Source organism: Melitaea cinxia, chromosome 11 (genome assembly GCF_905220565.1).
Source record: "Melitaea cinxia chromosome 11, ilMelCinx1.1, whole genome shotgun sequence".
Lineage (NCBI taxonomy): Eukaryota > Metazoa > Arthropoda > Insecta > Lepidoptera > Nymphalidae > Melitaea > Melitaea cinxia.
The window spans coordinates 3,312,491-3,322,308 of NC_059404.1; the positions used below are offsets into that span (position 1 = coordinate 3,312,491).

At 30.2% G+C, this 9,818-nt stretch overlaps 1 protein-coding gene across 1 annotated transcript; it reads left to right on the forward strand.

Annotated features, from left to right (window-relative positions):
• The first annotated feature begins 428 nt into the window (after positions 1 to 428).
• LOC123657721 lies at positions 429 to 3,403 on the forward strand. Its single transcript, XM_045593241.1, has 3 exons — positions 429 to 620; positions 1,281 to 1,481; positions 2,648 to 3,403. Exons 1-3 carry the CDS (start codon positions 587 to 589, stop codon positions 3,343 to 3,345), a joined length of 933 nt encoding a protein of 310 aa, XP_045449197.1. The 5' UTR covers positions 429 to 586; the 3' UTR covers positions 3,346 to 3,403.
• Positions 3,404 to 9,818: the final 6,415 nt, after the last annotated feature.

Genomic DNA, 9,818 nt, shown 5'->3' on the forward strand with positions numbered 1-9,818 from the left:
ACAAAAATAAAATCGTACTTCTTGCACTGTTTGCCTCGCTATATGAAACACTTACTCATGACCATGGGTCGACTGGAAGAAATCTCTTTCAGAGATAAGTCCACCTTTGCCATAAACCTTACTATTATTTTACGTTTCTATAAAGTATATAATAATAATAAGTTAATTATATTTTGTTTGAATGTATGCATATTTTTTGTTTCGTTATAATAAATAAGTTTGATTTACTTTCAATTGATAGCAATGTTTTTTATTATTAGCTTATATTCCAATCTTAAATTTCCGTAAATAATATTTTTGAGTCAGGTATATTTTTTCTACATAGACGGTTATTTATATGTGTACACCTTAGAGTCGTATGTTAAAGCTTTGTGTATCTTTGAACTAGAAACGTAAGGGCTAATGCATATTTTATTTTTTGCAGGTATGCTAATAACATTGTTAAACGGTAAAACTCAGTTGTTATACAAAAAGTATACTTTTTACAAGCATTACACATCGATAGAAAATTTGAGCAGATGGAACTGCACTAGACGTCCTAGATGTAATGCCTATGTTATTGCGAATGACGATTTGGTAATAAAGAATGGCCATTATGAACACAATCATGATATATATAGGTACCATATTACTAAAAGTGGAAAATATATTAAACTTTAGCATTGTGTCATATTAATAAAAATTGTGAGCTTATTTTCCAAACTATATTCGTCTATTATAATTTTATTGACTCTGTATCTAATGTCACAAATTTTCTTACTTTTTACCACTAAAAACTCTCATATATCTATTATTTCTAGAAAGGCTAATATTTAACGACGTTATAGGTTCTATTATCGTTATAAAAAATTATATGTTGTTTTAAGCTAATGCGATCACTTTTCATACTTAAATTTTTATTTGTCCGGGTGCTTTGCTGAAATAAAGCGACCTCAACACAACAAAAAGCGTGGTGAGAACCCGCACAATTATAAATTTAAATATGAAGTTATTAATTGTGTATTCATTGAACCATAAAGAATAATCTTCGAGAATGTTCTTTCTCTTTTTCAACGTTTTCTGTGACTTAACGAACATTTCTGTTATTCAATAAAGTAATTATTTTGTAATATATTGCATATGCTTTATACTAAAAATTGTTTTAATTACAAATTAAAAATGAATTTCAAACTCATATGAGTTTTTCTACTTTTGGATTGTAATAAAATAAAATGACATAATGGTTTTTTATTTATTTATTTAGAGAAGGTGTAAAAAATAAGGGTCGTACAATTTTTCAGCTGAATTAATAACCACGATCAACGACAAATGCTTTTTGAAGTACAAGCAATTTTTTTACACGAAAGTGTCGAGAAAGAAGTGGCGGTGTATTAACACCAGTAAATGTTATGCGTCTATCATCGTGAACGAATATTGTCAAGTCCTGGAAGAGAGGAAGGCTCATCTGCATCCATCCCCAACCTTCATTAAAACCAGGAGTGGTAAATATATACGTTCCAAATAACCACAACTAGATTATATTAGGATTTGTTATATAAATAAATATATAAATGCCTCACACTCATTGCCCTCCAATTCCTATTGTGTGTGTGTATATATATATATATATATATATATATATATATATATATATCTCCTGTGTTGTGTGTTTTTCATAAATTTTTGAATTATGCAATATATTCTGTGATAATATTGCCCGTATAAAGGCCTGTGCATACCAGGTTTAATTCCATTAATGCGTGTTTGAAAAAATGTTTATCTATTTCTTCTTCTCCTTATCTCAATTTTTATATTCCACTAGCTGTGCCCGCAACTTCGACCGCGTGGAATTTAACAAAAAAGTTATTCAGTTCAGTTGGCAGAGTTATATAATAAATAGATTTCTAAAATAAAAGTAGCCTAAGTTACTCCTTACTATATCAGCTATCTGCCAGTAAAAGTCCCGTCAAAATCGGTCTAGCCGTTTCCAAGATTAGCCGGCACAAACAGACAGACAGACAAAAGTTGAAAAAAATATTATTTTGGTATATGTACCGCGTATAGATCCATATGCATTTAGTAAAAAGCGGTTATTTTATTATTACAAACACACTCCAATTTTATTTATTTGTATAGATGTATAAATTATTCTTCAAATAATATATATTTCACTTTTTCTCTCTTTAACGCCTTTTCCCATTTTTGTAAAATATAATAATGCGAGTAATCATTTTTGTAAATAAATTTTATTTTTTAAAAAATGCCTTTGATTTCCATTTGATGTTCTTGCTTTCGAATTTTACATCATTACATATATCGTCATAATTATTTTAAATTAATAAGTTTGAACATTATTAAGGTTCTGTTGTCAAAGGCTATATACTTCCATAATAATAAACAGAAGAGTATAGATGATTGTGTGTCTCAAATACATGGTGTGTGTAATGTTTGTTTTATTCATTTAATGTATTTTCTGCATAATTAAAGAAAAACGTTAGCACTCTGCACTCCTTTTTTCTTCCGCGCAATTTTTGCTTTGCTTCATTTTGCTTCACGTATTAATATATAAATGAATTTGAATAAGCGTCGCAAAAAGAAGGAAAATAAGAACTAAGATTTTGATGACTATAAGTGTAAATGTATATTAAGACATTTACTATTGTTACAGGAAATTTCAATAAAATATTTCTTAAAGCTAATACCATTACTACAAAGCAATTTGATAACGATATCGATCAACTAAGTACTTCTCCAACATTCTTCAGATCATATAAATCTGCATCACAAGCTTCCAGTTCATGTCATCTAAACGAAATAATTTCAGATAATATCGATAATCCCAAAGATTCTTCTCAAGAAACACAAAAAAGATATATCAGAAACAGAAAAAGAAAAAATAGAGCTAATCCTAACAATTGGATGTGTAATAAAAGGAAACACTTAAGAAACTCTGGTCAAGAATATGAAACGAAAAATAATAAAAGAAAAAAAGCGAGGTCTGTTAAAACGCCGTGTAATAATTGTAGATTTAAATGCACGTCTTTGATAACCGAAGAGGAGCGAAAAGAAATATTTGACGAATATTGGAACCTAGGTGATTTGAAGCTTCAAAGACATTATATTTATAATAGAACTGAATCAATTTTAGTAAAGTACAGATACACGACAACTGTGAATGGTAGAGGATTGAATCAGGCATATTATTTTTTTATTCAAGACCGAAAAGTGAGAGTTTGCAAATCATTTTTCTTGTCTACTTTAGATATAAGCGATAAGGTTACAAGGACAGTATTACGTAGAAAGCTTAAAGGAGATGATAATATGGAGGATTATCGAGGAAAACATCGAAAAAGAAGCTCTTATTAATAAGGTGTCTTAGTCAATATGAAGATAGCGACTTTACACAGATAAAAGAATTAATTTAAAGAAAGTTTAAATTTATAAAGTATCGTATATAACCTTAGATTAAAACAATAATCATATCGATATATCGACAAATCGTAAAGTGCTACTACAATAGTTTTAATGTTTTTTTTTTTTTTTTTTGCATTTTCGGCACCTATAGGGGTACACCTCTTACAATACATCTTAAAATTTATTTTTAGTTTTTTTTTTCTAAAAATCCATGAAGTTATAACAATTTATAAATTTTTGCTCCGGAAATCATATCACAATTATAACCCTTTAATAATATCGTAGTAATATGACACTAACATCTGTCTCAATAAGCTGGTAAGCCGTTATACCATTTTATTCACGTAAAAAAATAGATAATTAATTTCCGTAACACACGTTACCGCAGTGTTCGGTTAGTGTTGGTCGGTAAACGTACATTACGGCTTTATTATTAGTATAATTTTGGATACGATTTCACGTAAACATGATGACTATAAAATTCATTACGAATTTTAAGTAATAAAAAATGCTGAAAATAATGATGTATAATACAATATTATAAGCCCGTTTAGGACACGCGATATAACAGTAAAACTGTTTATTGCTCGTCCTGTAAAATTTACTTGTCTCAATAACGATTTTGTACTCCAGGGGCGTCGATATTTCAAATAGGTATAATATTGTTGTAAGTGATCTTTAACGTTTCAATAAATATTTTTCTTTAATTGCTGTTTAATTTTAAGTTTTCAATTAATGAGTATCACCGTGCCTGTTAGTTATGGGTAAAACAGAAGTTCGAACATGAACAACATTTTTGGAAAGCTGTATTACCTATTAATAATTTAGGAATTAATTAAATTAAATACATATTAAAATGTTATAAAATATACATCGTAGCTTAAAATAAGACTAAAACAAATATTACTAAAACAATTCTTTTTTTCGTTTAAAATTTACAGTTCAGCACGTATTCACCGAAGATGGCAAGTCGTTTCTATGTTACAAAGGCTATTATTACTCGAGGGTAACATCGAGCTATTCAAGATGGCGATGCGTGTCTACGAAGACGTGTTTCGTTGCACTAAGTGTTAACCCAGACTTCACCGTGAAAAAGGAACCTAAACCACACAATCATTCACCCAAACGACTAATAAAACTAAACAATGGACAGTACAAGTTCCTATCAGAACGCGCTAAAGAAGGCACTAAGCCTGAAGTTTATTATGTTAAATGTGAATATAACAAGTAAATGTTTTTCGCTACGTAAACAATATCTGTCGCGGAGTGTTTTTTCTTAGTGTTATTTAAACTATATTTTTTTTAGTTTACTCCTTAAGAATCGATTTGCATATAAGGCCCCCGGTATGAAAAAGATGTGAGGAGTAAAATCTACTCAACGAATGACCTTACGTTTTTGGCGTTACGACGTTTTTTTTTAATAGCGCCATCTATCGGAACCCAATAGGATCCCAATAGATGGCGTTTGATTCGTTGATTTACCATTTGATATGGTATTAATCTTTTTCTTAGACTAGTAAAGCCTTTTTCGTGCCTATTTAAACAGTCGATCTGAAGGAGTAAACTCCAGTCGTGCGTCGGAGCTGACGCAGTGACTTTTTTATATAGTTTAAGAATATGTGTATGTATAATTAGCAACATTAGGTGATGTAAGTTTTTCGTCAAGTTAGTGGTTGCTGTAATTTTAAATAAACTTTGAAACTTATGATTGCATCAAAATCGTTTTAAACAGGTTGGTGGTGGTAAATAGATTTTAAAACATCATACATTTAAGTATGACCTGACATGAATATGATAACCTATACAGACAATTTTACTGGTGAGTGTATATCCAATCTAACTGGTGTTAGATGCGATTTGCGTTATTTAGTTAATAAAATCACTATAACTGACTTTTTCATAAAATCAAAAGAAGAATAGTATTGTTACGTGCTTTCTTTGTGTGTTCGTAACACTATCTTCGGCGTATTTTTTTATTGTGATAAAAAAACCAATCTTTTTTTAGTGAATATTTGTTTCTTTTTTTGTTTGTGCGGAAAAATAAAACATAGTCAATACTCCTTTGAGTTTGAAATTTGATGAATAAATTGATATGTTTAATTTGTACGATATTTCAAAAACGGCAGCTTGATTTATGAAACTGTTAGTAATGGACATAGAAAAATTTTTTGGTGACTTATATAATATATGATATTTCTATTTAGTATGTAAGAATGCGGTAACGGGTAAGGGTTATTATTTTGTAAACAATAAAATAGTTTATATTATATTTTGAAAGTTTTTAAAACTTATTATAGGTAAACTGCACATAATGCTACCCTTCTGAGAAGTCATTATGGTGTCCTTTTTTCATTTTGTAATAAACGTACATTTTAACTTTGAATGTATGTAAGCTATCACTAGCTAGTTATATTATATTTATTTCAAATTCCCGTCCTTCTTTACATTTGTTTATGTAACCTATACAACGTGTTATTAAACTGGCGTCCTTGCATTTAACTGCGTTATCAGAATCGATATTATAACCTAAATATACTTCTTAAATACCTTATTGCCGCTTTAATAAAAATAATAAAATTAATTATTAAATATTTATTATTTATAAAATTACAGTTGTGTGCACAATAGTGTCAACCGAGTCACCTGTGATTTACAGTTAAGTGGTTAATTATAGCCAATGTTCCCATGTCTTCACAACTTTTTTTACAAATTTGTCGATTATAAGTTACGTAGCAGTGAGCTGTACTTACTCACTACTGCTTTTTTACGTATAATTTCGGCTATGGTACGTCTCCATGTAAGAGATATGGCTCCAAATGAAAGGACACTAGTTTAATATCTCATTCTATACGAAAAATGTGTTATGTACTCTACTACACTACGAACATTTACAGCCTTCATTTATAAGTATCATTTCGTTAAATAAATTTTACGTATAACAATATTTTTTGTTTCATAGCAAGTACTTAGTCTTTAATAACAAAAAAAAAAAAGTATTTGTAAAAAAGTAAACATATGTTCAAAATTTTGTGTCTAAATGTTATAATTAAATAAATGTATTTACTTTTGATTTTTATTCTAAGAAATCGGTTATATTTAAAAATGATTATAATAAAGGTGCATAATCTTCGGCTTAAAGGTAACATCTAGCAGCCGATCTACGTCATCTGTTGATATAATAAGATAAATGCATTGTAAAAAGTTTGATTATTAATAAAGTCATGCCTACTTAGTATCGGAGGGTAGACTGAAATTGCGAGTACCGCCCATTTTCCTCGCCTCGAAAAGAAAGAAGTAGTGTGCACTAACCACTAGTGCTTGTTAGCTGGATAGTTAAAAAATATCTTAATGATATAAAAGTAATTAAAGGATGACTGGAAGAGATCTCGATCTCGAATAATCTGTGGACTTATCTCGAGATAAGTCCACAGTTGTTAACTAAAATTCATCAATCGTAAAAATCATAAAATTAGACAACAGTACACAATTTTAAGTGTAATTAAATATACAATTAGATTTTAAAAAAATATTATACTAATTTTTCTACAGGTGGCGTAAAAGAAATACGCGTAACCAACGGCAAGAAGTTCATACTATACAAACATTATACATACACGTTCGGATTTCGTTCTAAGACAGCTGTTCGTTGGAGATGTAGCATGGGTTGCAAGGCATCAATAAAGTTATCCTACTCCGGAAAATTCCTCAAATCCTTCCACACACATACGCATCCTCCTCCGAAGTACCACGTATTAAATGATGGCACGTACGCAAAAATTTAAAAATTTGATAGTAATATTGATATAAGTGCTCTTAGTGTTGTACAATGAAGCGTATTTGTATTGTATTTGTACTATTTTCCTATACCACAAATAGACTGTACTAAATACATGTTTTTACTATTTAAAACACTTAAAACCTATCGTTATTTTATTATGCTTCAGTAATACTTTGAAAAGAACAAAAATCGAAGTTAAAGCAAGTGTTAATCATATAGGTACAGATATATGTATATACTAGCTGACCCCGCAAAGGTTATTTTGCCATGTATGTTATCAACCCCCTTATAACTCAGGGGTATGAAAAATAAATGTTGGCCGATTCTCAGACCTACCCGATATGCACACAAAATTTCATAAAAATCAGTCCAGCCGTTTCGGAGGAGTATTTTAACTAACATTGTGACACGAGAATTTTATATATAAGATTATTTCAAAATAAATGTTCATTCTTACAAAATATTTTACTACTCGGATATAAGTACTTTAAATTATACATAACGGCATTATTTACTCTTTTTAACCGACTTTAAAAAAAATGGTTTCCATTTCGACTGAAGAATTCGATTATTGTTTTCACAAAACTTTTTTTTTAAATAAAACTTCTTTTATAGACGAAGTCAAGCTAATAACGCTGGAGAATGGAAAACAATACAAGCTCTACAAGGATTATACGTATTGCTTTGCTTTTAAAACGAAAGTTGGATACCGTTGGAGGTGCACCCTGACTTCGGAGTGCAAGGCTTTCATCATGTTGGACAGTGATGGGAAGCTCCTAAAAGCGGATGGTGTCCACACTCATCGAAAGTGTAGATACCATATATTATCAAATGGGAGATACGTTAAAATTTAATTAATATCTAACAATCTGTAATTTTCTGAAAAGTTTCCTAAACATTAAACAAGTTTCGATTTATGTAATGCTCGTAAAACTTTAAAATAATATTTTCGATAAATTTGTAACTAATAATACATTACCAAATATCATTTGTTTTTTAAATCACATAATTATTTAAAAATATATTGATAAATTAAGATTTACTTTAAGTTTAAATTTAGCGAAATGTCAACTAATCTAAGTCGTGAAATAAAAGTTTGCACACAAAATGTTTCATGCGTATTTATTTACTCAAAATAAAAGTTTATCAAAAAATGAAATAAGTTGTGCTTTTTTAACAAACGAGAAAAAATCATAGAACGCTGAAATTAAAGAAATAACTATGGTGTCCGAAAAAAAGTTCAAAATGTTAAAAGGTTATACATATGGCATTTCGTTTGGGCTGAACACATCTATGCGCTATCGTTGTAGGTACCCTGATCTGCGGAGCGCATTTCTACAAATCTTTCGAAGGACACCTAATCGACCCCGTTCCAGTCCATAATCACCCTCCTCCAAAATTATTCTTAACATTTCATTTCTTACATTATTCCTAACATCTTCCAGACTCTATGTGGCCTTGAGATAACACAAATAATTTATCAGAAATCGACACAAAACTGTAACAAATTGTGTAAAGATTTAAAACGCAATAGTAGTAATAATAATAATAACTCTTATCTTACACCAAGATAAGCATTACAATGGAAAAAAGTGCGTGTGTACTTATTACTTATGTACGCACGTAAGAAGTTATACTTTATTAGCCAGCTAACTTCACGTTGCTAACTTATTCTTTTTTGACTAGCTGGCTTTAGGGTGTCGTTTTTTTGTAACAACAAGAGATAAATAATAGCTTTATTAATTACAGCTAAAATAGAAGAGATAACAATGATATCAGGAAAGAAATTCCTAATCGTAGATGGTTATACCTACGGGGCTCCTGCCAAGCTGAAGTTTTGCATGCGATACCGTTGTACCCAAGGCTGTGGAGCAATTCTGTACAAATCCTTCGACGGGTTCTTACATGAGCCTGCCCCTAACCACCGTCATCCCCCTCCTAAGTTAATACAGACACCGTCAGGAGCTTACATGACTATGCGATAAATTATTTGAAATACACATTTTTTAAAGAGAGTATATTTAGTTGTTTTACTTTCCTATATTTATAAAATGATTTGTTTTAAAATGTTAAATATCGAAAATATATTCCAAATGTTTCTTTGAATAAAAAGCCGGCCAAGTGCGAGTCGGACTCGCGCAGCGAGGGTTCTGTACAAACAAAATTATTAAAAATATCTTTTTTATATTATGTAACTAAAAATTTATACTTTCCGCTACTTTTCCTTTATCTGTTCTATAAGACGTTGCTTCGTACCAAATTTCAAGACTCTAAGTTCACGGTATGTACCCTGTAGGTTTTGATTCCTTTGCGAGTGTCTAAAAGTAGCTGCAGAAACGGCTGCATTTTTTGATTGCGTTGGGTCAAAAGTTTGATTTTTTCATAGCTCTAACGGACTTAAGTATTTTATATGAAATTCAGATTGATATTTCCACGCGTTCCTGAAAAAAAGGATGTTGACAGACAGACGGACAACACAGTGATCCTATAATAGGGTTCCTTTTTTTCCTTTTGTGGTACGGAACCCTAAAAAGGGTTAAATAAGTAAAAGTTGATAAAATGTACATACAACGTACACAAAGTAAGTGTTCGAGAAACTGAATAATACGAAGCTATGTATTATGTGATTGCGAGCCATATATACGTC

Coding starts and splice junctions, on each gene's coding strand:
- LOC123657721 (XM_045593241.1), top strand. CDS start 587: ATGGCCATTATGAACACAATCATGATATATATAG. Junction 621..1,280: donor CACAATCATGATATATATAG/GTACCATATTAC, acceptor ACAATTTTTCAG/CTGAATTAATAACCACGATC. Junction 1,482..2,647: donor CTTCATTAAAACCAGGAGTG/GTAAATATATAC, acceptor CTATTGTTACAG/GAAATTTCAATAAAATATTT.